Source organism: Tachysurus fulvidraco, chromosome 3 (genome assembly GCF_022655615.1).
Source record: "Tachysurus fulvidraco isolate hzauxx_2018 chromosome 3, HZAU_PFXX_2.0, whole genome shotgun sequence".
Lineage (NCBI taxonomy): Eukaryota > Metazoa > Chordata > Actinopteri > Siluriformes > Bagridae > Tachysurus > Tachysurus fulvidraco.
In genome coordinates, this window is record NC_062520.1 from 13,294,623 (window position 1) to 13,310,640 (window position 16,018).

Consider the following 16,018-nt stretch of genomic DNA (forward strand, 5'->3'; position numbering starts at 1 on the left):
CAACACAACATGGATGACTTGCAGACCATGGGGGGATTTTGGAACAGGGGTGTGGGGTTTTGCTCATTCGGCCACAAGAGCATTAGTGAGGTCAGGCACTGATGTTTGGGGAGTAGTCTGTGTCCTAAGTTTATCAGTGGGACTGAGGTCAGAGCACTGTTCAAGGCATTAGAGTTCTTCTTCCATACCTTCTTTAGTGAATCATGTCTTCAAGGACATCACTGTTATTTCCAGCGCAGAGAAAGCTTCAAGGTGTCCATATACTTTTGGCCATATAGTCTATCATATGGAAAAAGCTTTCACAGATGCAAAACAATCACATATACTGAACTCATCAATGAAGCATTCAGGGATATTTGAGTCAGTTAATCAGGTCTATATGCTTAGTTAACTATTATTGTAATAAGATCTGGCTAGATGTGTGGATATATATTGTTGATAATGTTAGAGCTTGTAAGAAGATCTCAAGATAAGATATAAGGAAAAAAAAATTATACTCTAAAATGTGGAAAGGAGAGTATTAAGTTTGATAGTCTAGGTTCAGAAATTCTGGAGGAACTTAAGCAGAAAGTAAGGAGTATGGATCCCGAGATGACAGATGAAGTTGGCTGATTCCAGAAGCTCTGGAAGAGGAAGAACCTCTAGAGAAAACAGTACATGGAGAAAGAGATAGAGACTTGAGCTCCAGCAAAAAGACAGTAAAGCCAGAGAAGCTTGGTCAACAGAAGTGATCAACATTCTGGTGAAGGAAAGGGTTAAAATTAAAAGACAGCATTTGAACAGGTAATCGTCATCTTGGTTGCTTTCGATTGTTCATACGCAATGAAAAAAAAGAGACGGGAGATGATGAAGAGCAAGGAGAGGGAAGTCCAGTCAACAGAAGTGATCAACGCTTTGGTGAAGGAAAGGGGGAAATGAAGAAAGAACTTCATCAAGAAAAAGAGAGAAATGTGCTGGAGCTTGAGAAAAAAAGGAAGAACAGGAAGAAAGGAAGAACACTGGAGCTGGAGATTCGAGAGATGGAAGAGATTCTGGCGGAAAAAATAAACAAACAGAATGTTTCAGATTGAAAAGGAGAGGGTGGAGCAGAAGATTCCAGAGAGGATGGAGCAGAAGATTCCAGAGAGGGTGGAGCAGAAGATTCCAGAGATGGCTACCATGCAAGAGATGACAGAAGACATGAACCGAACACTCAGACACTCAGAACCGAAGAAAGAAGCAGATGAGAAGGAGGGACTTGAGACAGCTGATAGGAAGCTGAAGGTTAGAGGAGCTCAGGAATATGATCACCAAAGGACACCAACCAAAAAGATACTCTCATATCTTTCTTTAAAATAATTGTCACTTGGCTCAACATGTATATTAAGGATTTTAAATTTTTTTATAAGTGTGGAATGTGTCCACATTCTTTTTGGGGTATTCAGTGTAATCATATATAGTTAGGGCTGGGCAATAAAGCTGAAAGGTTTATCATCGATATAATGTGTCATATCATTCGGAATCAATAATAAATCATTCATTCATTTTCTACCGCGTCTCCGAACTACTCGGGTCACGGGGAGCCTGTGCCTATCTCAGGCGTCATCGGGCATCAGGGCAGGATACACCCCGGACAGAGTGCCAACCCATCGCAGGGCACACACACAATGCCAATCAATTTTATTGATTGATGCCAATCAACCTACCATGCATGTCTTTGGACCAGGGGAGGAAACCGGAGTACCCGGAGGAAACCCCGAGGCACGGGGAGAACATGCAAACTCCATAATTAATTATTGATACATTTTATTAACCTTTTTAAACAATGACCAGCAGAAAAAGTTTCAATTTAACCACAGAATTTTGAAATTTACACACTTCATTATGGCTAACAAGAACTAATTTTAGTTTAAAAGTTTAAAACAAAATTATTAAACAAATCTATTTCTTATATCTTACATGTAGTTTAAGTATGTAAATTAAACATATACTTAAGTAAAATCTGTGCAATGTAAATCTAGAACAATCAAGGCAAAATCTGGGAGGATTTGTAAGATGTAATAAAAATACAAACCTCTAAAACTCAGTAAACTAAATGAAATTATAATAAATAAACCAAATTTTAAAAAAGAACAACCAAACATCAATATGAAATAACCCGTTTTTTTAAGCTGGCTTGGAATTTGCTCTCATGAGGCCTCTACTATTTCAGAGGTTCAGACTCAATATCAGCATCAGGAGGTAGCTTTCCAGTTCACACTCTTTCACTAGCAGGTAAGACATCTGCACTAGGGCATTGCTTTTTGAAAGACTTTTGTTTCTTTTCATACCGGTGGTGGAGGTGGTTGTAGTTCAGCAGCAGCTCCTCCTTCAGCACCTATTGCTTCCGTTTCATCCAAAGCCCCTTCCTGAGTTTGGCCTTGGTCATCATCCATTATTTCAACCAATGCCCTTGTTTTAATGGCTTCAACCTTGTCCTGCCCAATGTACTGAGTCTTGAACCTTGGACTAACTAAAGTAGCCATGTCGAGTAGGTCATCATTGACATGATCTGCACAGTTGTTCTCAATTCCAATGCCATGATTTTGGTTTTAAAGTCTTTTGTGAGTTGAGAGTCCTGTTCCTTAACATTCAGTAATTTTGTTCTCAGCAGCTGGATAACAGCGCCTGTTGTATGTCTGTTTTGTTATTTGATTAGATATCTTCCAAGCACATTCTGCTGTATTAAATAACATGCAGGATAACATTTTTCAAACCACAAACACCATGTCTATGGCATGGGTACATGCCATAGACATCATTTATTGTAGAGCGTTGGGATGGAAGGGCTGCATCTGTCACTGCTGGCATTTCTGCAAACTTGCTGATTGCTTAGGTGACTCCTGAAGGTGGGGGCACTGCTGTGTATGGCCTTTTGTACTGTAGCAGTGACGCTGAAGCATATCATCTCGTCACGGTTTATGTTTTAATCCAGGTTTGCTCCTTTATTGACCCCAAATCGATTACTGATGTGCAGCTTGGCAATGAGACCCATGATGGCAATGCCAGTGTGTTAAAAGCTGCCTTTTCTACTCACTAGGCTTGTAATCTCTTTCATGCACACAAACATCAAATGTTTGTTTTTATGCATTTTAAGAAATGTCTGTTTAAATCTGCTGAAATTTACATTTACATTCTGCTAAAAAAAAAAAAAAAAAAGCACTTTCCAATCTTAACCCAGACACAATAAAAAGGAAAAAAGTCATATGGCTGGTTATGGAGACTTTATCTAATAAGACTTTAAGGTATTCCAGTTATGGCACTGTTCAGAAACCTAAATTGCATTTTTTTTTGTACTTGTAGAAGTGCCACTTCTAAATGTGGTAATGTGAAATAGATCAGCGAGCTGAGCGAAGAAAAAGAAAAATAAGGGGCTATTATGCTTTCAAACTGCAGAAAAAAAAATCTACCCAGGAAACCAAGATGATAGCACAGTTGTAGCATTCGCAGCACATTTAACTCCCAAATAATTCAGCTCTGACAATACTCTCGCATGTTGACTAAGGAAATGTCATTATCCAAGTGTTTTCAAAGAAAAGTGTTCACACTTGCCAGAGGATTTACATAGAATACACTTTAATTGCATCAAATGCTAATCTGGAGCCTTGCAGTCTAACTGCTTGTCAGGTTGCTCTTTAGAGAACCCCTATTTTATTATTAATGAAACTATTGGCATTGCAGTAAAATTTAAGCACAACCTTCTCCATAACAATGTAATTGAATTGCTCTGAAGAAACTGTGTGCAAGATGACAGAAGTACATTTTGCCCATGCATAGTGTGGAGAATGATTTAAAAAGGATGAGAAAGTTACGTGTGTAAGTTGTTAATTTAAGACTCTAAATGCACGACACATCCAAACCAACAAACTACTTTCCAAAACAAAGTGCTTTCATCAAGAATAACGTGCCTAAAATTTCTTCTGAACTCTGACTAAAACAAGGTTGCGTGACCAGATGAGACAATAATTTGGAGCAACATACACTAAAAGTGCGCTGGGCATTAAAGAAAATCCGTGAAAAAAAAACCCAGTCTTCATTTTAAAGTCATATGCTTGTAAGAACATCATGGACTTCAAGACAAAAACATTTCAGCTTGAAATCAGTTTATACCGTTCGATACACAAAAATAGTTCACTGTCTTGTCCATGTGGTAAACCCCATTCAAACCGTTTAAAGTGGCTGGACAAGACAACATAGACCAAGCATCTAGATTCATTTAAATTAGTTTTTATTTATCTGGTCCAGCATCATATGAAAAACATCAGTGTTCATCTTGGAAAAAGTTAGTTGCACAAAATATTGTAATTTTATATTATATTATTAGGCTGTAAATAAAAGTACATAGCATAGGATTTCATAACATTCCATCCAGCAAGTTTTTCATGAATGCACACTGGCAGCAGTTCAGCACTTTAAGCACCTTTCAAGATATTATTTAAACAGACCGGTACTATTTTGAGATTGTATTTCTTATTAAATTGGATCAATAGTGCATGCTATTTTGATTTAAAATGGTATCAGCAACTAAACCTTTTATTCTAGTGAATGTCCATAACCTGTGTTCAATTGCATCAATTCAGTTTATTCATCGCATTAATAAATCTATATATATATATCTATATCTATATCTATATATATATTTATATATATATATGAAAGTTGCTTGCCATCTCTTTTCCTAGGTCCATTAGCATTCAGGTGGCTGTTATAAAGAAATACAAAAAAAGAAGCACAAAGAAGTATAATATGTTTTAAATTTACTGTTAAACACAACGTGATGAAGGCCAGACAATTCTAACATCTTCAATTCATCTTCAGTACCCACTCTCATAGGAGATCTCTGTGTTTATGCCATATTAGCATTTCATTATCAGGAATTAAGATGCAATACTTGGTACTGGCATCAAACGTGACATTAAGTGTAGGTTCTTTCATTATCATGTATGATAAAAGGAAATGTTCATTTAGCCAGCTGCAATTCACTCTTGTTTTTTGGATGTGTTTGTGAAACCACTTGGACAGTATCAGACAATACAGACTAGATATTCTTTATAACACTGAATTTTATTCCAACATTGAATAATAATGTAAAAATCTTTATGGTTTTAATTATCACCGTTTATTAACAAGAGTTAAGTTCACTCTCAGTTCACGAACACACTCGTGCTGCATATGAAATGGATTCCGCACATTCTGACCCAATTTTAACTCACAAATTCACCTTCTCAAATACGCCACCTAGAGAAAAAGAAAAAACAAACAAAAAACTATGGCTCAGAATACTGTTCAACATGTTTCATAAACAGAAGAATACTGTATAGTAGATACATCTTCATTCTATGGAATCGTTTCCTGCTGAATCATCTCTGTGCTTTAGAAACTGATCTTGAAAAATAAGCATCTGTGATTGACTCTCACATCCGACACGTCAACTAAACAAAACACAAAAAAAGGAATGTGCTGGAAATGTTGCATGTCATGACATGCGTGCCAAGCAGAGTCTGTGTCCTGTGATGGATGAGGGGTTAAGATGAGCTCAAGAAGCAGTCCCTGGAGAGCATTACTCAAGGCCCATCACTTTTTACATAGTTAATAATCCATGCACATAATGCATTACATCCAGTATATACACTCAAAGAAAGAACTGGGGATTAAACCTTGTTCAAAAGCCTCGGGATACTTCTAAGTGTGTATAGAGGTCTGGTACACCTTTTATATAGTGAACAAAAAGTTAATATTAAGTAATGAACGAGTAAACATTTTCAAAGACTAGAACTCTATGGCCAACAATGACCTTTAGACACCAGACGGTTTTAGTTTATGTGCAGAATATCCTGTGCCAACAGAGGTGATGTACTTAGATCAGTAAAGGCTGTCATCTTGCATGCCCTTTTGATGGTTGTGTGCTGGCATTTGATTATCTGAATCGGTCAAACTTGGCAAGGAGACTTAAGACTAATATTTCTCTTGAAAGAAGTTCGAACGGCTGATGCACTAAAGGAAGGAAATCCATGCGGTAGACAGAATGGAATAATGCTTGCTGAAGCTCAGAAACAATTCATTTCAGACCAGCAGCAACATTAGTGACATTACAAAAGTCTGAACAGTGTCTAAATTAGCCTACATGGTCAATAATAATGAGATAGGACATGATCTCATCGTCCATCCGGTAGAGCATTTAGCTGGCTGCACATCACCAGCCCCCTTTCCTTTCATCTTCACGTTTTCCCACTCACAGTTTTTGCAATTCAAGTGTTGATAAATGAGAAGTGCCATTCTTTATTCATAGTGGCAGAAATGCTATTCACTGCTATAAATACTTTTCAGCCCATTAGCCAAGGACGTCTCAGGCAGAAGAATGCATAGAGTGTTGATGATACGGAGTGAAAAATGTGTTCTTGGTGAAAAACTTGAGTGGTCTTTGAATTACATATTCTCTCTCTCGTATTTAAAACACATGCACACTCAAACTCTAGGCCAGCTTAAGCAGACGGACAGCTGTACGTCACTCATGTTCACAGTGGACTGTGTGCTGGAGTCTCCAGACAGAGCACTCAGCTCCATCTCCCGTAACTCAATCTGAACTCCATCATCTGATTACCGTGGCCCTCGACCCAATGGCATCAGCACCAGAACACTCTGTTAAAGTGTGTAAACTCACAACTGCTCAAGTACTTTTTCCACTCTGGCCATCTGAAACATTCTCTCGCTGGACTCCATTTAATGGCCATCAACACGTCTTATTTATACAGCCTGGTGATGGAATAACAGAAACCATTCACGCAAATAAAAACGTCACTACAAGTTTCAGCCCCCGCTTGTACGTTTTAATGGCCCCTAGCACTGACAGCTCCACAGTAGGCAGTGCTAAATTTACTGCAATTTACTGCAGTATGTGACAAAGAGGATGTGCTTTTCTGCACCAGAGGTAACGGAAAGTAAATGCAGTGTACTTCAAAATAAAAGTAGATGTTTTAAAATTAAAATGTTAATTAATTAATATTTCACCTCCTGCGGAAACGGATGCCCTTTGCTTGCACAATTGATGGATGACTGTTTTCATCCTGTTTCTGTACAAACTCTGTGTGCTACATCTAAACATTATTCATTTCATCCATCCGTCCATCGCATTCTGTTTTCACACAGCTAAAGCCTGAAGGCTTGTGTCATACTGCAAACGGAACATTTCAGGAACAATGGCAAAGTCTTCAAACTAATTACGAACCTCTCTGACAGGGAAGATGCACTTGGGACCCTTTGTTTGGTTTTCTACAGAATCAGGCATTTTTTCATTTCTATTCAAAGTTCACTGCTCTCACTGGAGGTAACTGGTGTGTTTCTAAAAGGTTTCTAAATTGAGGGTTTGCCGATACCGTGAGTAAATCGTATGTATATATGTATATACACGTACATTTTGTATATAATGTGTAGTGATATTCTAAATATGTCCAATAGTACACTGTGTGTACTGACTATGTATGAGCATATTGCACATTTTCACCTGTATGTAAATTGTTTCTTAATTTCACTTGTATGTAAATTGTTTCTTAATTTCACTTGTATGTAAATTGTTTCTGCAATTTCTGGAGCGCGACGCTCCCAAGAATATTACTCACCAATGTGCTGTGGTGATGTGACCATAAAAGTGACTTGACTTGACTTAAACATTACAGCAGTGAACGTAATGCACATAACCATAAACAGCCAAGATTAATTCAGAATATAATGCAAACGTAGTTCTATAATCTATATAGTAAGTAGTAGTAAATAAGTGTTGTCCAGTGTTGGACAGGTGAAATACACAGCACTACACGCATGTACACAGCAACTACTAGCAGGCAGATAAAATCTGAAGCTTTTTTTAAGTACCTGGCATGTTTCCATGTTGATCTGATTGTTTCAGGCCAACTATTCTGGGATACATATTAGTCACTGTGGGACAAGTTTTCTGCAATTTCCACTCTTGTAATATGCTGCATTACAAATTAAATTCAATGCTCTTACCCTTAAAGGTTAGTAGACAGAGCATACCTTTAAACTTACTCAAACACTGGCTTGAGAAATCATATTAAAGATGCATGACAATTAAGCAACATGGTAACAAATAATCTATAAAAAGGTTCATACACAAAATGTGATCTGAGATACATGTATGGTTTGTGCAATCAAGTACTGATGTGTCATATTATATATAGTGTTTTATTTACTAAGTGTAATGCTGGCTGAGAATAAACTAGTAAAGTTTTAAAAGAAGGGTAATTCAGACCTGGTAGCAGTTCATTGAGCACATTGAGGAGGGCAGTGTTTTAGTAAAGGAGCTCAGGAGCTGCAGCAGCTCCTCGCATGTGTTCCGAGGGAGGATCAGAGGGTGAACACTGATATCCTTCTCCCATGCATCAACAGCTCTAGAGAGACAGATACAGAGTGAGCGAGTGAGCGAGAAAAAGAGAGCGCAAGCGAGTGAGACATAAATTACATTAATCAGACAGTTTGAAATATGACAATTTTAATTATGTCACGGCAATCTGTCAGGGAGGAGGGGGAGCGTCGCACAGAGAATGAGAACGTGGCACAGGGAGAGCGTAGCATAGAGACTGATGTCCTGTCACATTAAGGCAATGATCTATCCGGGACATTTCACTGACATTTAGCCATCTGTGCTGCAGTTCTGCAGGAAACCCGAATCCGTAAAGCTCAGCGTTGACTCACAGAAAATCACAATGCCAGCAAAAATTTCAGGTTACAAAACACTCATGTTATTCTTACAGTATGGACCTATACAGAACAGTAATATAGTGCAGCTTGGAAGATGTCCATTATGTGTCTACTATGTGGACATCTGCTTTTCTTTTCATGTCTTTTTAAATTCACACACATGATATGAATGGCAGAAAACGATATTACAGAGACATGTAATGATGCTGTACCGTGCACAGCCTTGGAGACTGAACTAATATTGCTGGGGGAATATATAATACTGTGAGCATGGAAGTCTACATTTTGAATCCGGTTGAATGTACAGTATGCGTTAAAGGATATTTATATATTATATATATATATATATATATATACATATATATATATACGTATATATATATATATATATATAAATAATATTTAATTTATATTTAATTATATATAAAAATTTCAGCACAGGGATTAGTGCATCCACTCTGAGTTCATTTGCATTCCAGGATTAATTTACAGCGTTACAGGAATAAACCAAAATTAAAAAGAAAACAGTGGAAAAACAAGAAACCACGCATCACCATAGAAAATGGGAACATCTAAATCATTAAAATTACATCCACAAGTGTTCAGACCTAAAAGAAGTTGGTATGTTAATTGGTATAGGGAACTAATTCATTAGATCAGGAGTCAGAATTTATAATCAAGAAGCTGGGCGAGAAGAACATGAGATGTGAATTTATGACTTACTCATCCTGTTGACCGTGAGTGCAGGGGAGGTAAAGGACTTTGATTGCTCTAACTGCCTTGCGTGACTGATGCTTATTAGGCTGACGGTCACTGGCAGACACGAGGATGTCACTGCTGATGGCTTTCTCAGAGAATGAAGCGATCAGGCTGTCCATGTTCAAGAGCCAAAGCTGGTCATATTAAAAGAGCAACATTAACCACAATGTTCAGGTGCAGCAATATTCTAAATGATATGTCGTCTACCTGAGAATATTAATGCAGGATTGAGAAAAAGAAACTGTAAAAACTTTTACTGTTAAGAAAGGCATGAGATTTAGTCTGGCTGTACGTACCATGATCAGAGATTTACCATCTGGTGCCTGGATGGAGAAACGAAATATGCTTTGAGCAGATGACAGCTCAACAAGTCTGGAATGAAGCACGCTCTCTAAGAACTTCTGTCTGGATAAGAAAATGATCAAGATTTAGTTACATGTTTAATTCTGAACTACAGTCCTGAAGAACTCAAGATATCTGTGCAGTATGGTAAATGTCCATCTTTAAAACACTGACCAAACCTGGAAAGAAAGTAGTGAGCCTGAATCCGTCCTGGACTTCAGGACACACATTAATGACGCTTGAGTTAAACACATTTTACAATGCAGTAAGTATTTAGGTGTGTTATATATATATGATTTGACAGTACTTGCCTATTTTGTGGCATGGTATATCCTCCATCTTCACTTTGCCTTACTACCACTTCAGTTATATAGAATTTTAAAACCTCTGAAACAAAAGTATATTTATTTTGTATAAAATATGCTGAGACTGGTTTGGCTGGTTTTATAACTTAGTTCAGCTGAATTAAATGTGAATTATTTTATGTAAGGAAAAAAAGGAAGCTGTTGGTTATTGTACATCAAAAAACAATGGAACATGATGAGTGGGAATCCAAAGTGTAGACCCAAGCATGGTTCAAACAGCACCGATAATTAATTTAAAACAGGCTACATTCACACTATTTAAGCATCATATGTTTTCTATTTCCAATTTTATTGGATTTATTTGGATTCATTTATTGAAGAAAAACATAAATGGTAGAGGTATCTACAGAGCAGAGACAAATTACCTATGGCCCCTAGACCACAGGTTGGACATCGAACATTTCCTCAAGCTCTTGTCTTGTATCTGCAGGACTTTCTGCTCTGCTACCAGATTATTCACTGTTTGAACATGTACATGAATGTACCAGTGTTCCTAATAAAGGTGTTCAGCACACATCTAGAGTTTGCACAACAACTTTCTGTGAACTTAAAGCAATGCAGAGTTAGGGTTAGAGAATAATTGAGAACTATGAGAATAGCTTTGAGGACTAAGTCTATAGGCCCTATAAAATACACCCAAAACACCAATTTGTACCAGTTTTATTGAGGTCAAAAGGTGAATTAAGACATAGAGAACATTGCATGCATTATTACTGCATCTTTATTATGCTAGTTTCTCCTACCTGTCGTGACTGCCTCTCCCAGCACTGCACAGCAATTCTTACAGCAAACCACATTCCTGTGGGCAGGTACCGGCTGCGAGACATGGACACGAACCGAAAATAAATACATGATCTGAAGGCACAAAAAGGTTTAAGCCACATGTACCAGAAATCAATAACCGGAGAGGAACCATTTACTGAAGTGAAAGATGAATCAGACGTTTGAACAGCAAAGGGCTCTTCCATTTACTCGCAGCAGACACAGAGCCACAGAAACCCACAGAATGAGGAAGAGGGAAAGAAACAAGGAAAGAAAAAAAAATCAATAGCCCTGAAGAAGTTAGACTTCTCAGGCTGGTGGAGAATCTATAAAAAATAAATAAATAAAAAGAGAGAGAGAGAATGTCATGGCGCTTCCTTGAGAACCCTTCATAAAGAGAAAAGAACATCTTTCTTCACTTCCTGTCAGCCCAGAGGCAGTATAGATGGAGCAGAGTTCCTTTAAACATGAATGAGGACTACTGATGCCCCAAGAAAAGAGCTCAAATACCACCTATGAAACACTGAGTATAGAAGAACGGACTGGACTAGTAGTGCTTAGATTTTGGTGAGACTGTCAATGCAACACACCTTTCCAGATTGTAGATTAGAGCCTGCTTTCATGCTGGAGGAGTCCACTTCTTTTGTAAGGCTTTGGTCACAACTGCTGTCACGGGTCAAGAGGTAGTAGGTGTCCCCAAGTAAACAGTCCTCTTGTTGAGGGAGAAGCTTCTTGTTGGCGAAAGGATCAGGGTGGCAACACCAGTCATCTACCAGTGTGTTCCAATTCCCATTTGGTAAGGGGAGCACTCGCCTGAAAACCCTAAAACAGTAAACACTTATGTATTCACTTAATTTCTGACATAAAAAATCTTATTACAGGACGTCATCAACTGAGCCATGCCCAAGTACTCTTACTGAATCTTATTATCCATCTATCCATCTGTATGATGCAAGCTCAGCCAAGATATACAGCTGAAACTAAAAATAGTCAAATCCAAACACCACAGCATTTTCCTAATTACTGTCTTAGATTACTATTGTAAAACTGATTGCATGGCAAATATGAAATGCTTTTTTGAAATGCCATTAATCTGCCAGCTTTAATGGTCACCCTTTCACACTGATGCTTTTTTTTTTTACTCAGTTGTTTTCTTGTCAGCAATGTACTTTTTATCATTTATGGAACTGCTCTGTATATACTGTAACGATGATACTTCTGAAAGCATTAAACACATAGAACTTAACATTGATGAATATTTTGAGAGACAGTTTGGGTGTGCATGGTGCCATGAAAACAAACTCACTGAGTCTCGCTCTCTGTAGTTTACTTTGTGAGGCAGATCATTTTAATGTCAAATGAGATATGCGCGATTGACAATGTCATGGCCATTCATGACCAGGAGTCCAAGACAGAAAAACTGGTTGTGAATGGGAAGGATGAGATTACTTTTTCCCCACATCAATCACAGCACTAATACAGTTATGGGTGGCATGTATGTAAAATTATATTTTTAGGCTGCCCTGAGGGACAATAGTGGGAAAAATACCACACGTTATCCTGCTCCTTTTGTGTTTGGTATTGCTGCATGATATGGGAAAGCTGTTTTTCAGTCTGTCAGTCGGGGCTCTTTAATATTCATGACTCAAAGACCGGATGATTGACTTGGGTCACTATGATTGACAGGGGAGTAAGTAATGGCATCCCTCACCTACCCATACATCATGGCCAATTTTGCTGCCTTGACTCCTGGCCACAAAATCGGGAATCAATATTCCTTTCTCACGGCTTCCTACGTGTGCTGCTCAGGTGGTGGGTTTAATGAGCAATACGAATCGGAATCTTCGAAATTCAAACTTGTGGTAAGGCGAATGCTTTTCTTTTGCATCTCTTTTAATATGCATTAATAAAAATAATAAAGTAATCATCAACCTTCAAAAAACTGTGTTGTTCACTGATTAGGAGCACTGTTAAAGCAAGACGTGAAGAGAAACACACATGCTCTGAAGAGGCAGAATAGGCCTGGGTTTTACAGTTAATCAGTTTGATGATTTACTATTATTTTGGAGAGTTAAATGGTTCTGGCTGAATAAAAGTTTTTCAACAGAATTAAAGCTATGCACCATCAGTGTTCTGCTTGAACTTTGAAAAAAGTGAATCTGCTCCTCACCTGTCTTTAAGCACCATGGACCCACAGGACTGGCACAGGAAACAATAACTCCTCTGTGCCCTCAGATGCTGCATTGCACTTTCCTGAGCATCTGGCAACCGCAAACACAAAACAGTCACATACGTATTTCACCAAATAACTGGATGTATTTTCAGTGCTGCCAGAGAAGACAAGAGTGTAGGATAATAGCCATGAGCAAGAGTTTCCAAATGTATAGGCAACAGGGATTCAGTGTGATTAACAAAATACAATAATTAACAGCCAGCTACAAGACGTTTAATGGATGATCTCAAATCTGTTTGGAGACTCAAAGTGACTGGGGTCAGATGACCACCCACACTGCTGAGGAGGGCTCAGTTTGAAACAAGCACTGCAGTGGCTCAAAGCCAAAGGTCATACAATCTGCATTCATCATTAATTTCAGTTAATCTGTGGAGTATGATGTGTGGAGCCTGAGGGCGGGCCAGCACTCATAACTCAAACTCTTCAAATGAGGTTACACAGCCCTTGAACAAGTTCATGCTTAATGACCTACCAACTTTGGCCCACTGGGTTTTGTGTGATCGTAATGATATACGGATATCACTAATGAAAGTTAAGTGAATATAATTAGTTGATACCCACAATGAACTTGGCTCATACCTGAATGTTGGCCCACCTTCAAACGCACTCTAACATGCAGTCCATCCACATTCAGCTCTGGATTCTTCTGACACGAACCCTCCACTAGACGGACATCTGGGGGTAGCTTCACCTCATAAATCCAATCAGATAAGTGGATTTTTAGGGCCGAGTCTCCACTAGACACATTTACCTCAGATGTGTCCTTCAAAACATCAGTTCTAAAAGAAACACACACACACACGTTAATGAAGGAAAACAACTGATTTGAACACAATCTGTGCTGGTTAGCAAACAAGAAACATGCGATCTGCTGGTGAGAAAATTTCAGACATATACTACACACACTACATTATTCTGATGGTTTCATCCTGAAGGCAGCAAAAATGAGAAATTAGAGACTATTCATCAACAATGTCTACTTTTATCCTCAGACCACTTCGGGCGGTATGCTGCTCATATGGTGGACTTAATGAGCATTAAAGATCAAAAATTCCATAAATCACCTACATATAGCGTTAATTAGGTGGTCTCTGTAGAATCCGTGGTAGGTTTGCTTTGGCGTTTCCACACTTGAGCATTTTTGAAGCATCAGGAATGCAGTGTTAGCAGCTGTTTATTTTCATATAGCAGCAATTTAGCCAAAAAAACATTCTTTGATGTAAAACACCTTCTCCTGTCCCCTAAGCCTCAGCTCAGTCGGTGTGCATTACATACACGAGTGCTTTAAAGACGAGTACAAGACATACAAGCATCGCCATCTACTGGTCAGATGCAGCACTGCCAAAATAAAATGGGGACAAAGATTTCTATAACTTATCATTAGTAGTATTTCTTACTATGGTTGGTCATAATGTAAACAGATTACCCGGACAAGGGCAAATAACATCTATTCAATTCAATTCAAGTTTATTTGTATAATAGTTACAATTGTTTACAATGGGCTTCATCTCAAAGCAGCTTTACAGAACATAAACATAGAAGTTAAACACAAGGAGAAAAAAGAATTAACGTAGTAAAAAATTAAGATATATATAGTTCACAGTGTGTATGTATGTATGTATGCAAGTATTTATTTATCCCCAATGAGCAAGTCTGAGGGGACTCAGGCAGCAGTGGCAAGGAAAAACTCCCTTAAATTGGTAAGGAAGAAACCTTGAGAGGAACCAGACTCAAAGGGGAACCTCATCCTCATATGGGTGGAACTGGGGGTGAGATTACAAATATACAGTCAAACAAGTGTTGAATTGGTGTAAAGATCACATGGAGTTCAGATCTCCTCTTGATATCATAGAGTCCAACTGGAGCTGGTAGATCTGTAAATGTCTCAGGATTTTCATAGAGTCAGCCTCATCTCAGTGGAGGTACAAAATCTTCATTGCACGGAATATACTTAAGAAAACACTGATAATTTGGTCTGGATGACATTTACATGGTAACCTGAGGAAATATAATTATTAGAAATCTCTTGGATTTTAGTCCCATCCAAATCTGTCATTTTTTTCTTTTTACAAACTGTGTGTGTGCAAAGCTAACTCCGTATTTCACAGTAAAGACATAGTAACTCAATCACTCTTTACATCCATGGTGGACAGAAAAGCATTTCTGTAGGCACAGAACATCAAACCTTGATGTGGCTGAGCTGAAAACACATGCAGAATTGCTCTGGGTTCCACACCAGTGCAGTAAGTAGTAATAATACAGAAATAATAATACAGTAAGTAATAATACAGTAAGTGTGTTCATCCTAAACATCACATTAAAAAACATGGACATTATTCTGAACTGGCAACTATGTAAAGAGAAAATTAAAAAAATGAATAAAACTGTAGCCTTAAAGCCATTTCAGACCACAAATAACACACAGCATTAATTCACACATATGATCAGTTCCCCAAAACCCCAGCAGTGTCCATGCTACAGTTAGCACCGGCTAACAATGCTATCAGCAGTGAACATGAAAATGCACCTAAACTTACCGTATAATTAACAAGCCAGATTGTAACCGCTCTCTCAGCTCAATAAATACATCGTCCTGTTTTATCGATGCATCCATTTCTTTAAAACGTGGTTTATGCTCGATTTCATAAAAGTGTTGGTTTTTCTACGGTTGTTGTTAACTTACCATCACAGATGTTTACTGCCACCTAACGACAGCGACGTGCAACATCAGTCCTATTAAAATAAGGAAAGAACACACACAGACACACACAAAATATAGTTTACATTCTTTCCCCTCATGTTTATTTTTCCCTGGGGCTGCAGG

At 38.1% G+C, this 16,018-nt stretch overlaps 1 protein-coding gene across 2 annotated transcripts; it reads right to left on the minus strand.

Annotated features, from left to right (window-relative positions):
• Nucleotides 1–5,063: 5,063 nt before the first annotated feature.
• On the minus strand, nucleotides 5,064–15,887 carry ube3d (ubiquitin protein ligase E3D). Of its 2 annotated transcripts, none has more exons than XM_027149938.2 (10): nucleotides 15,732–15,887; nucleotides 13,774–13,973; nucleotides 13,132–13,222; nucleotides 11,552–11,774; nucleotides 10,943–11,015; nucleotides 10,146–10,221; nucleotides 9,789–9,897; nucleotides 9,457–9,626; nucleotides 8,285–8,423; nucleotides 5,064–5,256 (listed from the first exon to the last, which is right to left on the minus strand). In XM_027149938.2, exons 1-10 carry the CDS (start codon nucleotides 15,806–15,808, stop codon nucleotides 5,236–5,238), a joined length of 1,179 nt encoding a protein of 392 aa, XP_027005739.1. In that variant the 5' UTR covers nucleotides 15,809–15,887; the 3' UTR covers nucleotides 5,064–5,235. The 2 variants fall into 2 exon arrangements, with proteins under 2 accessions (XP_027005739.1, XP_027005738.1); XM_027149937.2 differs by having other exon boundaries at nucleotides 11,552–11,783.
• Between the last annotated feature and the right edge of the window lie 131 nt (nucleotides 15,888–16,018).